The 21,931-nt window shown below is 33.1% G+C and overlaps 4 protein-coding genes across 4 annotated transcripts; 1 reads left to right on the top strand and 3 right to left on the bottom strand.

The window, feature by feature from the left end:
• The first annotated feature begins 2,885 nt into the window (after window positions 1-2,885).
• On the top strand, window positions 2,886-4,073 carry LOC133700173 (glycine-rich cell wall structural protein 1.0-like). The gene is made up of 2 exons (XM_062123718.1): window positions 2,886-3,786; window positions 3,892-4,073. The coding sequence occupies exons 1-2, from the start codon at window positions 2,886-2,888 to the stop codon at window positions 4,071-4,073; spliced, it is 1,083 nt and encodes a 360-aa protein (XP_061979702.1).
• A 1,971-nt stretch (window positions 4,074-6,044) lies between these two features.
• LOC133700172 (glycine-rich protein 5-like) lies at window positions 6,045-6,440 on the bottom strand. Its single transcript, XM_062123717.1, has one exon. It carries the CDS (start codon window positions 6,438-6,440, stop codon window positions 6,045-6,047), a length of 396 nt encoding a protein of 131 aa, XP_061979701.1.
• A 4,198-nt stretch (window positions 6,441-10,638) lies between these two features.
• On the bottom strand, window positions 10,639-13,133 carry LOC133700171 (myb family transcription factor PHL12-like). The gene is made up of 6 exons (XM_062123716.1): window positions 12,911-13,133; window positions 12,741-12,817; window positions 12,612-12,648; window positions 11,988-12,195; window positions 11,120-11,258; window positions 10,639-10,854 (listed from the first exon to the last, which is right to left on the bottom strand). Exons 1-6 carry the CDS (start codon window positions 13,131-13,133, stop codon window positions 10,639-10,641), a joined length of 900 nt encoding a protein of 299 aa, XP_061979700.1.
• A 3,626-nt stretch (window positions 13,134-16,759) lies between these two features.
• Window positions 16,760-20,972, bottom strand: LOC133698247 (L-ascorbate oxidase homolog). The gene is made up of 8 exons (XM_062121110.1): window positions 20,572-20,972; window positions 20,321-20,430; window positions 18,595-18,865; window positions 18,407-18,509; window positions 17,954-18,299; window positions 17,484-17,852; window positions 17,302-17,380; window positions 16,760-17,186 (listed from the first exon to the last, which is right to left on the bottom strand). The coding sequence occupies exons 1-8, from the start codon at window positions 20,713-20,715 to the stop codon at window positions 16,974-16,976; spliced, it is 1,635 nt and encodes a 544-aa protein (XP_061977094.1). The 5' UTR covers window positions 20,716-20,972; the 3' UTR covers window positions 16,760-16,973.
• Window positions 20,973-21,931: the final 959 nt, after the last annotated feature.

Raw genomic sequence — 21,931 nt, 5'->3', positions numbered from 1 at the left:
CATTTTGGTCATCTTCTAGTAATTTCAAAGGGCTTGCAACCCAGTCAACTCTAATGTTCTAGCTTCTAGGACTGTTAACTTTATTAGGAACCGGTAGAGGCTCCATTGGTTGTGTTACTCACTTGTCATTAATGAAAGAAATTGATTTTTATATTTTGGAAATGAAAGGATATTATAGTTTTTTCATTAATAGGTATCGTGAGTATGCCGGTGATCAAAGCCTTAGGTGATTCCTTTTGTGGGATTAAATTATGACAGCACAATATTGTATCTGCATCTCTAGCGAAAAGAGAGACAAAAGGGATTTGCATGATTAAAATCTGGGATTTCTTGTAGCTTGGCTTTTATGGAATGGACATGGCAGATATACATCATATCTTATTAGTCAACTAAAAAATGGCACCACATGCTGCATTTATCTTATGCTGCACTTTCATGTTGCTGGCTATATGCTTTTTATAATCTTCTCAGGATTGGTTTGGTAAAGCGGTCAAAAACGTGTTTCTTGCTATAAACCTAAACATATTCTCAGTGTTTCTAGGTGCATCGAGCTCACAGATGGTGGCTTGCAACAAATTAAGTTTATCAAAAGTGTCAGTCTTAATTTCTAGTATTTAAATATATATATTCCATCGCCAAGTATCTCTTATATGTTTATGTTTCCAAATCTTGGGATTTGAATCCTCATCTACATGTGGTGTGCTTGGTTGCATACCTGACCTTCTCTACCGTATAGCGTGGTTAAGCTTGTGAAACTTGTGGTAGAAACTACAGCTATCTTCGGTCTTCATTTTTGGAGAATTAATAGAAAATAGTAGAAGCATGGACCTCTGCATCTGATCAAGACGCTTTTTATTGAGATATTATTGGAGATTTAATAGAAAATTGTAGAAGCATGGTCCCTCAATTTTAGTTAAAAAAATTTCTTTTCTTATTTTTAGTTCATAATTTGAGAGAGGAAAGGAAAAATGACCTTATTCTTATGGTTTAAAGGGAAAGTTTTGGTTAATATTGATTATAGCTATAAAAAATATTAATTTTCATATTAATAAATTTTATTTGATGAAAAAAGTTTATTCTAGATATTTTTTTTTCTAAATTTTGCATGTGATGATAGATCTGAATTTATGAATGATTTTGATTTCAAGTTGATTTCAATTATTTGTTTTACAGCTTTTTGGATTGTTTGAAACTATATATAAATTTATCAAGGTGTTTAGGATGTCTTACATGTATTTTTGAGTAATTTATTTTGGCTACATAAATAATTTTTAATTTATTTAATTAAATGCATGTATAAACTTTTAAGTTTACTATTCAAGAATTTTTTTATATTAAAAAACATTTATAAAATGTTTTTATATTCATTTTTTTATGTTAAAAGAAAATTTTATCTCATTTTAGATAAAGCACATGTAAAATAACTAGTAATATCTGAATGACATGGGTATGGATATTTAATAAACCTTTATTTATTTATTTATTATAATGCTTGCCACCTATTATCATGGGCTTCCTTTTTTTTCCATCCTATATGGATCCCCGATGTTGGACATATCAGATTGACTACATATATCCACGACAAGGATTATTCTTCGAATAATTCCCGCATTGATTGAAAAATTAAACTGTAAGAAATTGTTTAGGATAGCATTTATGATCAATATTGCAACTCGAATTTTTCCTTCTTTAATTTGGCAGGGAACATGGTGTGAGAGCTTCTGGAAGTGAAGAATATTTTTAAGCACTGGAGTCCACTATGAAATTTAAAAATATATACTATATAGTACATAATTTTTTATTAGAATGAAATTGTGAAGGGGCTGCTAAAGTGGGAGTAGTTAGTTTCCCACTGAAAATATATTAATAACAGCAAAAATCTTTCAAAACATTTCTAAAAAAAAAAAATCCTCGAAAACAAATAATTGACATGATAATCTCGGTGTCTTTCTGTGCACCTTTTGTTTTTCCTCAAGAATTTGCCCATTAATATTCTTACTGTTACTTGTTATTTGATGTTTGTACTTTGCCAGGCTTATATCTCAAGCGATCAATCCACTTAGCTAGCCACCATATATACCAGCTACAGGAACAACAAGAGGCATGCTTATTTCTCACAGCACTGTGTGGAATGATATTGGTGACTATCCAAAAGTTTGCTAGGGTTCCAAACTCATACTGTATACTTGTTTAAGTTCTTAATTAAAAGTGAAATGACAGAGAGGATTCCATTTAGATTTCAAGAATGACACCACGTTTTTTCTTACTTAAATATAATTTGGTTGTTTAATGCTTCTCGCCCTATCAAAGATATTGGAACAATGTACAATCACCTAATCCACCATCTCTGGCTAATTATAATGATGTTTGCGTCATTATTTGGTATTGCGGTACATTAATTTAATTTTTTAAATATTTTTCAATAATTTTAATATATTGATATAAAAAATAAGTAAAAAAATCTACAAAATATATCATTTTCAATAGAAAAATACTTTTACATAAACATCTTAGAGCTCAACATCAAACACATTAAGACACTAAGATGCATGTACTCTCGCCAATTATTTGGGTATTGATTAGAAAATGTTCCATTTTCCTCGCTTCTAGAAAAGTTTCTTGGCGGCTATAGTTGACGACGCTATAAACAGCCTAGACTTTTTCTTGACTCGGATGCCTTGCATATTTCTATAGTGTCATGTTCATTGCACTTGGTTTCCTTTGAAATACAGTATTGTTTGTTGGGGAAATAATTCCAAAAGAGGAAATGTAAGCATGGGCCATTGTTTGCTAAATGATTATGGTGGCAGAGTGGCTACAAACTCATATAAATAGAAGAGACTGAGAGGGAGTCAGGCAAGTTGGCTTATGTTTCGTGAGGAGTCATGGGAATCTCTAGTAAATTCTTGTACCTGGCTCTTTTTGTCTTGAGCATTGCTAGTGCTTTGAATGGCATTGATTATGGAGGTGATATGGGTGATGAAAGCAACTATGGTGGCCGAAGTGGATGGAAGTCTGACGACGATGATAACAGTGATAATTGCTATAAAAATTGGCGAAGTTGTGGAAGCTTTTTCGGGAATGGTAGAGATTTTAGCACCCAAGGTAAAGGGGGTAGTCATGGTAGTGGTGGTGGAGGAGGAGGAGGAGGAGGTGGAGGTGGTGGAAGTCATGGAGATGAAGGAGGTGGACATGGAGAAGGGTATGGGGCTGGAGCAGGTGGTGGTGATGCTAGTGTAGGAGGAGGAGGTGGTGGCGGAGATGGTGGAGGTGGTGGAGATGCAAGTGGTGGGTTTGGTCATGGTAAAGGTTATGGATTTGGGGCTGGTGTTGGTGAAAATGGTGATGCCGGTGGAGGAGGAGGAGGAGGAGGAGAGGGTGGCGGTGGAGGAAAAGGGGCCAGTGGAGGATTTGGTCATGGAAGTGGATATGGTGCTGGAGAGGGTATTGGAGGTGGAGGTAATGCAAGTGGTGATGTTGGTGGTGGTGGTGGAGGGGGAGGAGGTGGTGGTGGGGGAGGAGAGGCAAGAGGTTCAAGCCAAGGGTATGGTCATGGAAGTGGTTTTGGAGTAGGTGGTGGTGTAGGAGAAGGGGAAGTAGGTGGAGGTGGCGGTGGCGGTGGGGGTGGTGGTTCTAGTGGTGGGTATGGTCATGGTAGTGGCTTTGGAGCAGGTGGTGGTGTAAGTAGCAATAGAGGTGGAGGTGGTGGTGGCGGTGCGGGTGGTGGTGGAGGTGGTGGGAGTGGTTCTAGTGGTGGGTATGGTCATGGTAGTGGCTTTGGAGCAGGTGGTGGTGTAAGTAGAAATAGAGGAGGAGGAGGAGGCGGCGGCGGCGGGGGTGGTGGTGGAGGAGGAGGAGGGGGAGCTGGTGATAGTAATGGACATGGTGAAGGTAGTGGCTTTGGAGTTGGTGGGGGCAAAGGAGAGCCTACAGGACAGGGACAAGGTGGTTACAAGGGTCATAATAGCAACAATGGCGTTAGCATGGGATTTGGATTTGGCATTGGCTTTGGGTTTGGTATAGGAAATGTTGAAGATAATGATTCAAACGATAGTGATAATGGTAATCCTTAAACCGGACGTATATGATTGGCTGACCCTCGAAATTCTGTGTGAACAGAGCAGCAAGCTTGGGATAATTCTTTATAGCAATATTGCTCTAAATTAAGGGATATAAAATGCTCATATATCACTCTCATATCATGTAGATGTCTTCTACATTTCATCTCCGGAATAAAAGTTCCATTTTCTCAGGCTAGCAAGCTCGTGTTAGTTTCTTTGAGAGATTGCTTTGTCAATGGCTATAAACAAGCTAGAAGCAATGTTACTGTTTCCTCGGCTGGTCATATGATTACATGAACATATTGGTTGGTTGGTTGTTGTGACACAAATTAATTGTCACAGAGCTAGCAATATCTATTGCACAATTTGCACTTCTCATCAAGCTTGAAACTTTCATGCTCATAAATTCACGTAGTGGAAATATAGTATCTATGTAGGATGAAGATCCTAAATATATATAGTATCTTACACTGCGTTTTATTTCATATTTTTATTTATGTCCCTTTAAATAAATATATATTAGTAATCAAAATACTAATTTAAAATCAATTTTTATGCTGAATATGTCTCTACTCAATTACAAATTAATGACTCCGATCTAAAAAAAAAAATTCTCTTTTTTCCCATATTAATTGAATCCCATGGAAGTTCGAATCTTGGATAAACATGCAAGGAGAGAACCTATTCGGGGTTGGGGTAAAAAAAAAAAAAAAAAAACTATTTTGGCAAAGTGCATCTAAACCCTTCAACTATTATACAAATCTCGATTAAGTCCCCATAGAAGTTTCAAATATTCAATTTGACATCGAATTTATCATATTCATAAACTGTCAAGGACTCAAGCTTTCAAGTAGGTAGTTTATATGCATTTATCTTTGCCATCAATCGAACGAGATCATCTTGCTCATGATCGACACAACAAATTCTCTTGTAAAACACCTAGAGCTACCATTAATTAATGTTGGTAAGTTATATAATATTCATTAAATTTAAGACAAAGTTATACAAGATTTTTCTTTAATCTTGCGATGAGGTCCAGTATCAATCTGGAAATTCTGGTGACTTTTGCCTCTTGAAACCTGTACTTGACTATAATTCCAACGGAATGGAAAGCCTCGATCATATATGATAAATTACTGGTGCGATTGAGATTTCTAGCTCGTAGATCGATGTGGGACTTCGATTGAAACTTGTATGATAGTACGTAGGAGAATTTTCATATTGTTTGCCGATGGTGTTTTCGTTGCTCGAAGAATTTTACAGATGAAATTGTACTGGTATTTATTTAGGTCATATAACAGAAAAGTAAAAGTTAAAAAAAAAAACACAGAAATTTTGAGTGGTAGTGAGTAATAATAAAATTATATATTATATTTAGATAGGTGGCTAATATTAAGCTTTGCGTTGGATTGAATTTTTTTCAATATAAAAAAAATACTCAGATAATTATAGTGTTTCCAAGAGAGCAAAAAAAAATTGGGATCCGGATTATTAATTCAAATGGGTTTAATAATCTTGATGAACTCCTACCAGTTAAATTTCATTTATTGAGTTTAATATGAGAGTAATGGAATTTCCATGAGAAATAATAGCTTTTAAATACAAAACTGAATGTATAATCAAAATGTTTAAATTAAAAATAGGGTTCGTGTAACATATTTAATTTCTAACAAATGTAAGCATCAAGCCACACCATTTTCTCATCCATACAACTATGATAATTTACTTCATAATATTTATTGTAGAAGCTAATCAAATACAACTTGAGTGAAAAATAACAAAAATAAAATCCCACAACATTTGATTTGGTTTAATTTTAGGGATTAAACAACCTAATTTCAAGGATCAATCCTTGGAAGGAAGAAATCACGTTAATTAAATAGGAGAAATTATGCTTATACCATTGTTACCGGTCACACCATTTAAAGAAAATCTTCAATAATTAACCAGTTCAGCAAGATAATATTATTTCAGTGCTACTGCTCAAGGCAGTGCACCTCCAAACCCTCCTCCAGCTCCTCCACCGTACCCACCACCAATCCCACCACCAAAAGGATCACCTCTTCCACCGCCGCCACCAAACCCTCCAATTCCAGACCCAAATCCACCTCCAGCTCCACCTCCAAAGCCAAACCCTCCACCATTGTCATCACCTCCTCCTCCCCCTCCTCCACCACCAAGCCCTCCCAGTCCAGCTCCCCCACCCAAACCAGCACCAGCACCTCTACCAAATCCAGAACCAAAGTCATAACCAGGAAAGTAATCAAAGTTGAATGTCTTACCCTCATGAAATGCATCCTTTTTGCCCATTGCTACCTTCCTAGCATCAGTGCCAAAAACAAGTGCAAGAAACAATACCAAAATAAGCTTCGTAGCCATCATTGAAGAATTACTGTAACTATAGCTTGCAATACTACTCTACCATAGCCAAACCAGAAGAGAATATATAGCGATAAAATCTCAATAACTAGTTGATGAAAACAATGGTGCAGTTGAGAATGAATGTTACGAATTCCACAAACCCAATCATCTTTTCTCGCTGCTTACAGAGTTAATTAATAGATCCATCTGCCTCTAGTGAAAACCTGCCCCACGAGGCACCGCTCTATACAAGTGTCCATGATTGATTAACCCAGCTAGCTAGCTCGCAATAGAATTCAACTTTTGCTACTCTATGGATTATCATTTATCAATAGAATTCATTTATTTTTTTTTAACAACCAGAATATTTTTGTGTATTAACTGAAATTATTTTTTTAATCTTAATAAGGTAATTATGGGATGCATTTACAACGGATTAGTTTTTTTCTCGGTAGCTACCTCCTTAAATTTGAACACGATAACATGAGAAGCAATTCACTTGTAACCTCAACAAGGCCTTAAGATTAGACTGTTAGAAAATTAACAAATAAAAATAAAAATACTGATTCGTAGATTACAGTGAACTTTATCGACAGAATAATTTTTCATGGTATTCATTAATAAACACTGATAAAAATATTATCTTCGTATATACCGAGAGAATTATAGTACAAAAAAAAAGAAATAAAAAAAAGCCAAATGATATAATAACGTGTTATTTATACGATAAAATTATCGACGGAATGAACCCGTTAATGAAATTCATTTGTAATGTCATCTATAATATTTAATTTACGACCTAACGAGCGACCTTCCTCCCCCTCCTCCTCCCCCATTTCTTCTTCTTCCTCCTTTATTTTTCTCTACAAATAACAGCAAACTACTCCCCTATTTTATCACAAATCAAACTTTCATCACCACAAAATTGGCCACTCTAACACTTAGTTTATTAACATCCCCATTCTAATTCATTTTTTTTTAGGAGTCCTCATGTCAAGTAAGCAAAACTATTCATTTTTTATTTAAACTCAATTTTAAAATGTTAATTTTTAAGATTACCCAATTTTTTAGGATAATGTTTTTAAATTTAGCATACTTTGTCTGTCTTTAAATCCGTTGGTAGTTTCATTACTAATGAACTCACAAACAAACAATAAATCCCAAATGATAGGTTTTCTGACAAAGTATTTCCGACTATGAACTCGTTGGCAAAAGTCACACTGACGGACTCACTTTCTAACCACCGACAAAATATTATGTCCGTAAATTTAAAAACATTTATAGTGCTTTTTTGGTAAATTAATGGTGGTGCAACTTAATAAAAAGAAAAAAAAATCATCCATGTGATGTGGCCAATATTAAAATTGTTAGACTAATATAAAATTATTTTTCAATTTTTTAAGTTTTTTAATTAAAATATTTTTTTTAATATGATATCAGGGTTAATTATAATAACTAAGTGTTAAATCTTATTGTCCTTATTCTTTAATAAAATTAAATATAAAGTAGTTATAAATGCATAATATAAAACTATTTTTGAGCAACAATTTAAATTTTTGCATGGATGAGAGAAACACAGTACTAACAAGCATCATTGTATGCATCTGTAATACTGTGGTATAATATATTGTTTTTAAATATTTTTTATTTGAAAATATATTAAAATAATTTTTATTTTATTTTTATATTAATACATAAAAATATTAAAAAAAAATTAATTTAAATTTTTTTTCAAGGTGCATATAATCAGGTTGTTCATCATGCATGGTTACATGAACACGAAATGACCCTGTTGCAATAAACAGCCGACAAATAAATTCATATAACTGGCGCCGACACTTTGGTTGGTGCTCAGAAAAAAAGATTCCTTCCATGCCTTTATACCATATGAAGTGTCTGCTAATTTTGCTTGCATGTAAATTCCTTTTTCTTAAAAGAGAAATTTAGCGTGTGTTTAGTAAGGCATGAAATTTGGTTTTTCAAAATATTTTTCTGTAAAATTGATTTTTTAGATTTCTTTTTAATTTTAAAATATTTATATAAAATTATAAAAGCATCTCCAACGAGAAAGCTAAATAAAAAGCCAAATGTTAAAAATTATCCTTTTAGTTTTTGTGAGACAAACAAATAGCTATTTTAGCTATTTGTTATGTGAAGAGTCATTTTTATATTTTCATGTAGAAATGGTAAAAACAAATGATTGTTGGCCAATGGTTATTTTTATAGTCGTTGGCCAACAACTCTTTTTTTTTTTAAATGCAGGAGGAAAGAATTTGTAGATTTTAAAATTTTGTATTGTGCTTTATCCTTCTCTCAAATTTAGAAAAACAAGAATCAATTATTCTTCGGTTAATTAATAACATCGGTTATGTTAATTAGTTGAAATTAAAAGATATGCTTGTTTAAAAGCTTTTTCTATTTTCTCTTTTATATCTCTTGATTTTTTAGATTTTTTGTTGTTAATTTAATATTTGTGATGATTTTTATTTATTATTTATTTTATGTTTTTAATATGGGTTAAGGAAGACAATTTTTATTTATGTTGTTATCTTTGATAAAATTAAGAGGAATTAATAATGGTAGTTGATATTAATAAAAATATAGAGTAATATATTTAAAATTTATTTTTGATTGTCTGTTTTAATTTGAGGTCAATTATATTTTGTCTTATTAAAAATGCAATTAAACTAGTATATCAACTCTCTTTTAGTTCCAAAAAATAGTCAAATTGTTATGTTCGAACAAGTAGGAGGCAATGCCTATTATTAATTCACATGTATGGAAACTACAAAATTACTAGACATTGAATGTGAGCTTCTTTTACACTCTCATATAAGGTTTTAACTTGATTTTTTTTAATGTAGATAGATTCAAATTTTCCAAGCTCATATTAATTATATAATTACTTTTCATATTAATTATATAATTAATAACATCATAATTATACCATATATAAAATATCAAAATTAATTATATAAATATATTAAAATTAATTTAACATGAAATATATTAAAATATAATTGGTTTTTTTAAATAGCTTTTTACCATTGGAATACATATAATCAAAAAAAATATATTTATATTATTTAAAAAGCTATTTTTTTATTTGGCTCTTTAATATAGCATTTCCCATTAGAAGATGCTCTAAGAAAGATTTTAAAAAATAAAATCTATAAATTAATTTTCTTTTTAAATTCAAACTCACCTTGAATTAAAACACCCTAACTCCAAAATATATATATATATATATATATATATATATATATATATATGAATTTTCTTTTTAAATTCAAACTCACCTTGAATTAAAACACCCTAACTCCAAAATATATATATATATATATATATTCGTTTTTTTCTTTCATTTTCGTGCATGTTTCCGGCCGGGGATTAAAAGAATATGTTAAGATTTCTAATGCATTCTTTTTATGCCTAGTACGTTATTTAGTTATTCTACAAGAATAATTAAATTGCCATTTCCTTTTTCCATCTTAATTTCATTCGAAATTACAACATAAAATATATAGGAGAATTAATATATAGTTAAGACTGGAAGTTTATACTAGAAAGTCTCATACTCAAATCTACATATAAAAGAATCAATTCAACCTAATAGTTTAAATTGTTAGGTGAAATTTCATTATATGATTTATATTATTCTCTAACATACTCTCTCAAGTGAAAGCTTTTTGAGCTTAAAATTTACACAGGCTCATATTATCTTGTATTTAATTTTGATTAAATAAATAGAGATGGTAAAATTCGAACTCATGACCGCTTGGTCATCAAGACTTTGATAACATATTAAAAAACCAATTCAACCTAATAGTTTAAACTGTTAGGTGATATTTCAGGATATGATTTATATTATCTTTTAACACCAGAAAAGATATATATATATATATTTTGAATTACTTCGTATGTGATGAAAAAAAAGTGCTTAATTATGAGGCTATTTTCTCAATACCTCATGTTGCATTGAAGCACATTCAATACAAAGTCTAACTTTTAGGCTCTCATCCATATTCTTTTATGATCAATAATTAGCTAAAAGTACTAAATTCTTATCAGTCTATATTAGAATTACAGAGTTGAGGCTATTAATTTCCTCGAGTTGCTGCATCAATGGGAGTAAACTATAGGAACTTGCAGCAATGATCAAGCTGAAAGACTTTTCTAAAGGTTCCAAATTGTTAGCTTCATAATGTGTATGTCTTCAAGCAAGGGTGAGCTCAAGAGAAACATCATTCACATCTGAACTATTCTTTGCTTTGCCCAGCTTCAAAAAAGTCTCGGAAACTTTTGATTTTAGGGATAAAGTCATCCTGTCACCATCTATTCTCTGTGCAATCTGGTCTAATTCTTCTAAACTTTGATTACTTTTATTGCAAGCTGCGGCACCTGCTGACATCTTATCTTGGTCATTTGTCTCCTGAAATATCAAATGGCATGTGCTCAGAACTATGAATTAATAATTCTCTAGATGTCCAACTTTTTTTTTTCCCTTAATTTGATGACAAGATTGGATTCATGCAAATTTAACGAAGAAAAGATTCAAACAGGAAACCTCTTAAGAAATGGGCACGAGTAACAAACGTGTGAGAACCAGTTGAGCTACAAGTTTATTTGTCGTACTGGTTTTAATGTCATAAACATGTCGAAAGATATCAGTACTTGACAAGAAGTAGAGAGTTTACTGTGCCATTGCAGCTCTTGAGTAGATCCTTGAAGATAATGTAATTATCAGGTTTCTGCTCCCACTCCTTGCTTGTTTTTTCTTCATGTAAGAATGGTTCGCTCACTTTCTTTCCAATCCACAGCCCTTCCCTGTCTTTCCTGCAAAGATATCCGCAAATAGCCACATATGGTTATTTTGATTCTCATTAATTCTGACCAAAAGGAAAAATCATTACAAAACAACAAGATGACAAAGAAAATAATGTAATGAGTAGAAATGGAAGAGAATAACACCTCATCTCATGAGTGTAAATTTTGACTACCACTAAAAGTAATATTCTTTTCTCCTTAACTGATTGTGATGGTCAATTGGGACTTGAATCACTCAGCAGAATTTGCCTTCCTACTTCATTCCATTCAAAATGTGAGCATGATTTAATATAGCTTTTGGTTATTATTTCAATATAGAAAATATAGATAATTGGACATATAGAATTATATGTTTTCATACTCTTTTTATTTTAAAACATTCAAAACAGAGAATATCACAACATGAAACAATTAGATACAAGCCACAAAATCACGTATTCTCCCCGCACCTTGTTTTGCAAAGTTACAAGCCATATACTTTCAACTTTGTTCTTCAACAAAAACATACTGCTATCTTTTTTTTACATATATCTTGACTCTTTTATTATAAAATAATAACTAATAATCTGTATAATTATTGGAACTATGTTATGGAGAAAGAACATAGTTATTGACCAATGTTATCTGTATTTTTTATATATACAGATAATTATTAATAATTAAATAAATGTACTCCCATTATTAATTAGTATAATTATTGGAACTATGTTATGGAGAAAAGGATTGAAATTTATGAACCTTTGAGATTTCAAGAAGCTAGCATTTCTTAGGGCAAGCCCATTAGCAGGATTGTGAGCTCCACGGCCTTGATGGAGAAGTGCATTGTTATTGACCAATCGCTTGCCATTTAACTGACGATTCTGTTGGCAGCACATTGTATGCGTCAAATAATTTGAATGATGAATCTTAGGCTCCTTACCATTCTTCTTTGCTTCCATACCCGCTTCTGCACCAAGGAATCATTCATGATGCTAAAAGAATTATAGTAATAGGATTAAATTATTGACCCCTTTTAAATGAAGAAAAAGAATTTCTTTATCATGGAGTTGCTCTTTTTGTTTACAGAACAAGTCGAAAAAAGGGTCCAAAAATAAGCTACTGAATATGGTAGCAAAGCATGATACCCTTGTCTAATCACTGTTGCAGCTTTAATGTAATTCTTCTTTTAGATGATAACTCTCTGACATGGAGCACAAAGAGTACAAAAATTATTTTCAGAACTAAGGGAAAATAATTAACTGACATGGTGACCATTGCTTGCCTGTATGACACTGTCACAACCTATTTGAGTTTTCAGCCAGAATTATTACCTTGTGTGTGTGTGTGTTGCCAGAATTAATAGCTAATACATTTGTTACATACCTTGTGTCATCTGCTCATGCTTCATGCTCCTGTACATCTGACCACAAACATACCAAAGCTTTTACTAAAACCTCTAAAGAAGATTCAAAGGCAAAACATTTTCTCAAGGCAAATTTGACCATAGCCAACCTGAAGATGGCTCTTTACGTGAGATATGGTAAGGCCCTTCACATCCATGATTTGCAAAACCATCTTTGGGGTGGCCCCTGTATATGAGAATTCAATATTTTTTACATACAATTAAGAACTAGAAATTAATAAAGTGAAGTGAAGGGCTTGTATATAACAAGATAACTTACGATCTTCTCCACCAAGCCTTTCAACTGCATGCACAAAGCAGTGATGAAGATCAGGTGCCCAGCGAAGCCTGGGCATTTTCGATCGAACATAAGGCCTAACAGCGGCTGATTTCATGTTTTTTTCTTGCAAACTACCAGCTACACCTCTCTTAGTAACTCTTATATCAAGAGAAGATGATGGAGACCCTTTATTTAGAGAGCTCTCAATTTCAACTTTCTTCATTGCCTGGATTCATCAAGAAGAAAGACAGAGATATATAGAGAGTGAAGATGAGTTGGTCTATGCCAATACAAAAGAGAATAAATACTAAGGAGACTCAGTTGCATAATTTCGTCACTATGTGCAGCTTTTTTTCTTTTTCTTATTATTATTATTATAAGGTGAGTTTAGGCATTGCGGGGGGGTTTTTTATTAGAAAAAGAAGAAATTGGGCTCGGAATATCAGAGAATTGCGTTCAAAAATGCGTTGATGATTGGGTGAAAATGAAAGGTGAAAAAGAAGTTGAAAAGGCACTTGTATCCAAAAGTTCATGATGATATCATTTTGTGTGCATGTGTGACATTCTTTGAGCCATATCTAGACATTCGTTACAAGTTTTTAAAATAAGAGATATACTTGGATTAGGGATTATCTTTTGGGCTCAAAAGGGATTTTGAATTTATTCAAGAAATGGAAAAGGGGAGTAATTAGACTTGCCATAAATTACATTTTCATATCCATGGTGATTAAATTTTCTTCCTTAATGAGGAGGTTTGTTAGATTTTAAGCTACAAATAGGAATATTGTAGATATTTTTTCTTTGAATCTAATCATCTATCTTTCATTATAACTATTTAGAGAAATAAAAAAGAATAATCTATTTTTTAAGTATATATAAAAGGAAGTTATTATTTATTTACTATAATCAAAGAGTAAAAATAAAACCCAATATCTTAAGGGCTTAATTACACACACACACATATATAGATTTTCGAAAAGAAAATAGATAAATTACGAAAGTAAAAAAATCAGAATTATACAATGCTTTTTTTTATAAAAAAAAAAAGCATTGATACAGGTGAAGTTTGCTTTCTATTTACAATATTGATCACAAGACTCTTTTCTTTTAAAGATTTCCTAACATCATACTGAATCTGATGAAAAATTAAATGATTAAATAATTGAAATTAAATCTTGGACCTTTTACGTACAGTCTTCCTTAATTTTTTTCCCCTGTTTTATTTCATTCTTATCGCTGCTTGTATTGTTGCAAATCAAGATATTCTTGATGTCTGATGAGATCATCTCCAATATTTGGTCAAATAAAACAAAAGGTAAGCCTCTTAGAATAGCAAACTAAGCATGCCAGCAGCCATTCCCAGAACAAATTCCCACGCCCAATTGCCTAAACCAAACGTTATAGCAAAGAAACGTACAAGAAGAAAATTCACCACAAAACAAGGAAGACATAGGCATTTGAAAGTGAAAAACATGGGCTCATATTGACCTAAGCCTTTGCATGACCTTAAGGAAACATACCAAGAAACCCTCCCACACCGTGAAACGTTCTCTCTTCTTATCCTTTTTTAAAATTAAAAAAAAAAAAACCATATATAGCTTTAGCTTCCCTTTATCTTGCCTCAAAACCCGATAATCAATGCTCCATTGACAAGACTTTGAATACTAGTTTTATTGTATTTTTCAAAAATATTTTTGGTAAACTAGTAGTGATAGAACATGTGGTGCCACGTAACATGCTAGGAATGTCGAGCAAATTTCCATGCACAGGACACATAGGGTTTAAAACGTCGCGCCATTGGTGGTGGGATTTAATTTCTTTTTTCTTTTTTCTTTCAACGTTGAGAGAGGGCATTGTGGGAAGCAACACTAAGTGGGTTTTTTCATTGCCAATTGAGGCCAAAAGTGGTGAAACAAATTGTGAATGTCGGGATGTGACTAAGCTGACAAAGGGTTGGAGAATTCAGAAGACGGTTTCAAATTGGGAAATATTCCTTGGATGGATTTGCCACAAGCATGGACAAGTGTTTTATGATTTCGTAAGCATAATTAAATTAATGATAGAATGTAAAAAAAAAAAGGAGGATAATTCTTGGAATTTCTTTTTTTAAATAGCATTCATAAAAAAAATATAAAATATACACCAATTTTTCACCATTACGTACCATTTGTGTTAAATATTGGTTGCATGAACTCATATTAATTATCAAGAATTTTTGTTTAATGGGAAGATAAATTATATTTAGCTTAAAGTTGGGAATTACCTAGGTAGCCTCTGTTCATGAAAGATTGGGGAAAAGAATACTACTGTCAGAGTGTTAGGGGAAAATGCTAGGATTCCTAGAAGTGCAAGAGCTTCATTAATTAATTCTTGGATAAAATGGTCACGAAATCCATGCATGTTTCTTAGTATGTTGGCAACTTGTTAAATTCAGTATTGTTTAATTCAACTCTCTTATAATCCGTTACATATCGAATTTTGAGGTAAAATACTAAAATAGATAGCAAGTCCACAGCATCCAACAGTTACAATAAGTTCAAAATATTTTAATCCAAATTCAAGTAGTTAAAAAGAAAAAGAAAAAGAAAAGTTCCCTTTCCTTTTCTCAAAGGAGTTAAAGAAATGATCGTTAAAGATCCCACCATTGATGATGATAGATAGATTAAAAGAAACAAAAAAAGTTCTTGATCTTGAGATCTTGAGCATGAAGCTGAGCCGATCACCTTTAGGATTCCAAGCTTCATTGAATGTTAATGATGGTAAGAATGATTATAACCAGGGTGACGACTATGACAAAGAATTAAGCTTCCTTTACCAAGACAAGACCATCATTATCATAAGCTAGTGTTGTGGTTTCATAAAGTAGGAGCTAGCTAGCTAGCTAGCTATCAGAAGAAGGGCATCATTGGACTAGAAGCCAAGAATTGTTTTATAAGATTGTTCTATTATGATATCAAGCAATATTACTTTCCCTGCACATGCTATAAAACTTCTACCTATTTATGCATCAAATAACTTTAGCTTGGGCTATATTTGTAGCCCATGTTTGGTTACCGGGTTTTTCAACTTCTTGTTCGGCCGTGGCTTTGTATTTCGGCTCTTTTCAACCAACCGCGATTCAGTGACCCTCTGCTTAATTTTCATTAGTTAGTCTATGCTGCATGCGGTAGTATTTTTGTTTTAAAACCTAGTTTGGCATAAAATTAGTGGATCTAGGAATCTGTTGACTTGAGCCTTTGACCAAGTAAGGTTTTTATTCATATTGGCCATGTAATTGATCTGGAAAATTCAATTGAATTGATGAGTGGACCGTGACCTAGAAGAAGATCAAAATGACTTTTTCATCTTTTGTTTTCGTTCAAGTTGTGTTTAAAATTTTTCTTTTTTTTTCTAGACAACACCATTTTGAATTAAAAAATTCATTGACCTAGGTTCACTCGCTTTTTACTTTTACCTTGCCAGCTTGGTGTTTTTTCTTGACAATATTCTAATTCATTGACCTAGGTTCACTCGATTTCACAATTTATTAGGCTACCATTAATTCAAATATTAGAGTACTATATTCTAACTTATTGACCCAGCTAGATATTGATATATCATGATAATCACTATGGATTAAGCTTTTATGCTGTATATATTTCAAATAAACATATGAATCTCAAATAAAGATCAGAAAATTGTGTTGCACTTGGGATGATATGAGCCTTGTCCACACAACTCAAGCAAGCCCTCAACTCCTAATGAGGTTCAAGGTTGTTTTACCTTTTGATGGAAACATGGTTAAAGATTTTGGTTTTTCTCTAGGCTTGTATCCTAATGAGGTTCTAAGCAGTAATCAAGCTCAGTATAGAACCAGAAGTGCTGCACATTGAATTCATAGTTATTTAAAAGTAGCACAGCAACAATTAGATAAAAATAAGCCAGACAAGAATGAATGAAAACGACTCAAAAGCTCAAGTTGAGCTTCTGCATTAAAGATTTCCGCAGGGAACAGTTAGCCCTCCTCTGCAATAAGCACAATGTCACCCTCTCGTGACAAAACTCAATAATCTAGCTACCTCGCTCAAAGAGGCCTCGTGTGACGACCTCTTGCCCGGCCGCAAAGGAGAGCATTTTTTGGAATTGGTAATTCATCTCTCCATGAGTGTGCTGGAGAGTAAACCCTGAGGTAGAACTGCTGACCTAAATATTGCCTAGCCCAGTTTTCTGACCTTATGTTCCACATTCCTACGTTGTCCAAAGCCATGTAAATCGCAGTCCATGACTTGGGATAAACCTACATTCAATCAAAATATTTAGCAAAAACTACAAAAGCATCTACAGCTTTCACACTGAACATGTTTAAATCGAATAAAAAAAATAACAAAACCAAAAGGTTGTTTTGTGCAAACCTGAGTGGTGCAACGAGCTACCGTGTCTCTTAAATTGTAGCGTGCTCTACTTGCTGGTGTCCATTGCCCTCCATCCATACTGATCACATAGCAAATCTTCAACATTTTTTATGACTGAAACATTGTACAGTATTCTGTACCATGGAAGCATAAATTCTGAGTATTGAGAGTGATAAGCTTACCCGACAACAAAGAAGGAATGACCATCAATGTGCCATGACTGAACAGTGTCCTCCCAATTTTGGAAAACAATCTCAATGAATTCACGAAAGTTAGCAGACATGACTGCAGTCTGGAGGTAAGCATTATTACCCCAGGAGGGGCTGCTAGGCATACTTCCTAGGCTGAAAACCCCAGGAATATTGAAGTAGTCTGCAATTTTTAATGGGGTGTCCGCAGGAATATATGAGACACCATTGACAGCATACCGCTGCTTGCGGTTGATAATTGGACCAGAGTTTGCAAGGGTGATTGTGCGGCTGGTCTTGATCAATCCATAGTGGTAAGACCCTTGGGGATTCGGCCTAGGTCCACTTGCAGTCAGATTCCATCTGGTTTGAGAGAATATGAGATAAGATTTGTGTTCATTAACCACAACCCCATCTAATATACGTTGTTAATATACACAACAAGTCTCATAACAGCTGAATACCTAAAAGATCGAGCCTGGTTGAGGGACCAATCAATCTGAGTAGTAGGTCCACCAGGAATAGGGCCAGAAACTCTTTGCCATGAATTACTGTAGTGAAGAATGGCAGTTGTGGTAAGCACAGGCTTGGTGAAGCGCGAGGAAACAACAATGTAGTAGTCTTTTGCTGGCTGATCGGCTGTGACGAGGACAGAATAAGATTGTCCAAGATGGATGTCGAGGTCAGAGTATGTGTTCTGTAGTGTATGGGATCCTTCTACCTCCACCAGTTTCATCTTGTGCCCCTGGATTCTGAAGTTAATGGATGTTGTAAGGCCAACATTTGATATCCTGAACCTATATGTCTTGCCTGCGGATAGATATACAATACATAGATTGCCCTCAGTTACTGGTGATAAATTAAATCAAAAGATTAAGCATATTTGCAGGGATATTTATAAGTTCAAGGGCAGGAACCTGGATCAACTGTGAATGTGTATCCATTCCATCCACGACCATTGATGAGAAGGCCATCAGGGAATGGGAGATTGTGGCCGCCATCCAAGATTCTTCTCAATTGCTACATAACCAAAGAGAACCTGGTATCAATACTAATAAATAAGAAGATATTAGACTAAAGTCCGTTAATCTATGAGAGCTCTTACATAATGATTTCTCTTGTACCAGTCTCCAGCTAATACAGTGAAATCACCGGCAGGGGGAGGAAAAGGCACAGGAATACGAGGCCGGCTCCAGATTCTGATGCCACCAAATGCACCAGCTGCCTTGTGGAATCCTAGTGATGGGAAATAGAAAAAGCTACCAATCTGGTCCTTCACTTGGAGAGCATAAGTGAAGTTTTTTCCTGGTGGGATTGGGCAGTTAGTGCCATAGACTCCATCTTGCCATGAGTTCCTTCTTTGCTGTATGCCATTCCTGTTATGCCATGACAGCCAAATTCCACATCAACAGTGTTTGACTTAAGTGCTTGACTTTATAGACATAAGTGGAAGCTCAAAAAAGTCAGTTGAAGTCTCCAATATTGTGCTTGAGTCAAACCCAGACATTTAGAGGATGAGAAACGACTACTTTCGTTGTGGGAAGCAATGGTCTATCTCACACCAGGAAAACTCATGCAAAAAGTCTGCACTTGAACTTCAGGTCATTTACAGTATCAAGAAATTGGAGATCATCCGAGGGCTCAATGTTTGACCATGAAAATCAGCTCAAGGTTTCAGATTATATGAAAAACACCTCTTATTTACTTCCTTAAAATCATGCTACTTGTCTTGTGTAATTTTAATAAATCCTTCAATATCTTTTTGTCCTTTTCCTATGCAACTTTACTAATAAATTATTCAACATCTTTTTCTTAATGTACTCCTGCACACTTCCATCATAATGGCAGAATGGCAGAAAGCACCATGAACGCAGATGCTTGTGGTTCCCCATGAAACAAATAAGGTTGAAAAAATGCATGAGAGCTGAGGATGATAATGGGGTCTCAATCCAACTTGGACTAAGATTAAAAACCAGAATCATACTCATAAAAACATGTGAGGCAAACATTTAACTCTGGCCAACCACCACCAATGACATTAATAATATCATATGCAAAAATGTGGGCATAGTCAAGATCCAGAGATCTAGCATGTGAGTAGTGGAATTAATTTCAAGGGCCAGTTGTACAATTGGAATATTTTAACACCGCGTTCAGTGTCGGCCAATCAGTGAGTCGTAAGTGAAAGTAATTAGTTAGAGAAACTAGGATTTAACCATGGCATTACATCGTTCTTAACAGTGATTCTGATGTGAGTGTCAACTGTAAAAACCCAGACCATAGGAAGCAGCTGAAAAGGGACCGTGTTTTTCTGCCCAACATTTTCTATAGATCTGTGTGCAAAACAAATATTTTTGTATACATGCTATCCAAGAACGCAATGACAGAAATCCAAATAAAAATATCTTCAACATGCAAATGGCCAAAGCAACCCCATGATTGATAAAATTGATGGTGACTTTATACATCAAAATCTAACAGAAAAGAAAAAAATCCCACATTTCTTACAATGGAAAGCTTTTAGCCACAGATCTGGTAAGAGAATTTAAACCCAAAACAGAAAGATATTAAGAGTGGCAATCTGCTCGGTTGACAGGGAAATGCAAGAAAAGAAAATGGCATGTGATTGAGGAGCTTCATGCAAAGTATGAGAAACAAAGAAATGAAACATCAAGACAAAATATATATATATATATATATATATATATATATATATATATTTCTTTTCTTCCATTTTCCTACATTTTCTAAGCAACCAAGCAGAACCATGAAAACATCAAGATAAAAAAACAGAAAGAAAGAAAGAAACATTGCTGGATAATTAAATTTACCAAGAAATGAGGAATGGCTCTCTCAAGTAATTGTAAACACTGATAATGAGGTTCTCATTAGTAACAGCATCAATTTGTGGCCCTGGAAACTGCCCATTTATCAAGATCCCCTGAAACATTCAGCCCACAGAACTAAACACATTACTTCAAAACCTTAAACCCGCTTCAAAAATAATTTCCGAAAGCAAGAACACTTCTTTCCAATCCAAAAATTACAAAGAAAACAGGACAAGAAACTAGCAGTACTCTACCTGTTGCTTAACACCAAGAGGGTAGATATCACCATAAGTGATTTTCCAAGTAATGAATCTATAAGGGTCTTCACAATTAACACCATTGCCAAGAAACAACAAGAAAACAACGAGAGAAGCACAAAAGGCCCTGTAGTCTCCCATTTCTAGCAAACTCTCTCTCGTTATACTCTATGTAGCAAAAATTATTTGACGAGTGTTTGTTTGGATCTGTTAAGCAAAGAATTAAGGCTGCATTACATTACAAAGAAACTAAAAGGGGTCTCTCTCTGTATCTATCTCTTCTTTGCTCGGCCACTTTTAAGCTGAGAGCTTTGTTTTTGTAAGGTAACCGAGCAGAGACAGTACGGCAAGGATTAGCTGTGCTCTGGGTTTTTATCACATACATGCGTAGAATCTAGTGAACTTCAGCGGTGCAATCAAATCATAGACATCTCTCAGTGTCAAAGTGGGCCAGCACTCAGCACCAAAAGTGGATCACTTCTAGATTCTTTTTGATTGGATGATAAAAGAAATCTTTGATTAGTGGGTACTAAAGAATTACTAAAAAATATTCATGGGCTTTCTATTTATTTATTTAAATTATGTTTGATTAATATTTTAAAATAAATAAAAAATATAAATTATGGTATTATAGTAAATAGTTATTTAAAAAAAAAACTAACTACATATTGAAATTACACCTAACATGTTTTTAAAAATATTTTTCACTTGAAAATATATTAAATTAATTTTTTTATATTTTTATATTTTTAATATTAATATATCAAAATTATTAAAAAATATTATTTTTTAAAATAAATATATTTTTAAAAAATTATCTAAAACTAAAAATTATTGTACTCTTAAACAAACCTAAATATAATAAGTGTTATAAATAAATAAAAATGTGTGATATGAGTGTTATGTTTTTGCATTAAAAATTAAAATAAACCACTTACTTTCCATTTCTATGTACCAAAAAAATGATTTGATCCATTTACTATACCAATTTGTTTGATATCTTACTTTTAGTGATAATAGAAAACATGTGATAGTTGACTTATTGTGTTTTCTTAGTTATTTGATTTTTTAATAATAAGACACTGCTTTCAAATAATAAAAATAAAAAAAATTAAAAGAAATAAAAATGTCAAGAAAATATTAATGGCCATAAATTACTTTTATGGTATTGTTTATTTTTACATTTTAAAAGTATTTTTAAAATAAATTGAATATTTTAAATTTTTTTATTTTAAATTAATATTGTTTTTTAGTATTTTTATCATTTTGATATACTGATATTAAAAATAATTTTTAAAAAATAAAAATATTATTTTAATATATTTTTAAATAAAAATATTTTAAAAAATAATTATAA

The sequence above is a fragment of the Populus nigra genome, chromosome 7, assembly GCF_951802175.1.
Source record: "Populus nigra chromosome 7, ddPopNigr1.1, whole genome shotgun sequence".
Classification (NCBI taxonomy): Eukaryota; Viridiplantae; Streptophyta; class Magnoliopsida; order Malpighiales; family Salicaceae; genus Populus; species Populus nigra.
This window is presented reverse-complemented; position numbering and strand designations above follow the sequence as displayed.

What these genes read in the sequence shown, in the direction of transcription:
- LOC133700173 (XM_062123718.1), top strand. Translation starts at nt 2,886, where the DNA reads ATGGGAATCTCTAGTAAATTCTTGTACCTGGCTCTTTTTGTCTTGAGC. An exon ending in TGGTAGTGGCTTTGGAGCAG is followed by an intron (nt 3,787 to 3,891) that starts GTGGTGGTGTAA and finishes GACATGGTGAAG; the next exon opens with GTAGTGGCTTTGGAGTTGGT.
- LOC133700172 (XM_062123717.1), bottom strand. Translation starts at nt 6,440, where the DNA reads ATGGCTACGAAGCTTATTTTGGTATTGTTTCTTGCACTTGTTTTTGGC.
- LOC133700171 (XM_062123716.1), bottom strand. Translation starts at nt 13,133, where the DNA reads ATGAAGAAAGTTGAAATTGAGAGCTCTCTAAATAAAGGGTCTCCATCA. An exon ending in AAGGCTTGGTGGAGAAGATC is followed by an intron (nt 12,818 to 12,910) that starts GTAAGTTATCTT and finishes TCTCATATACAG; the next exon opens with GGGCCACCCCAAAGATGGTT. An exon ending in ACGTAAAGAGCCATCTTCAG is followed by an intron (nt 12,649 to 12,740) that starts GTTGGCTATGGT and finishes GTTTGTGGTCAG; the next exon opens with ATGTACAGGAGCATGAAGCA.
- LOC133698247 (XM_062121110.1), bottom strand. Translation starts at nt 20,715, where the DNA reads ATGGGAGACTACAGGGCCTTTTGTGCTTCTCTCGTTGTTTTCTTGTTG. An exon ending in AACCAGGCTCGATCTTTTAG is followed by an intron (nt 17,853 to 17,953) that starts GTATTCAGCTGT and finishes CTCTCAAACCAG; the next exon opens with ATGGAATCTGACTGCAAGTG. An exon ending in TAGCTCGTTGCACCACTCAG is followed by an intron (nt 17,187 to 17,301) that starts GTTTGCACAAAA and finishes GATTGAATGTAG; the next exon opens with GTTTATCCCAAGTCATGGAC.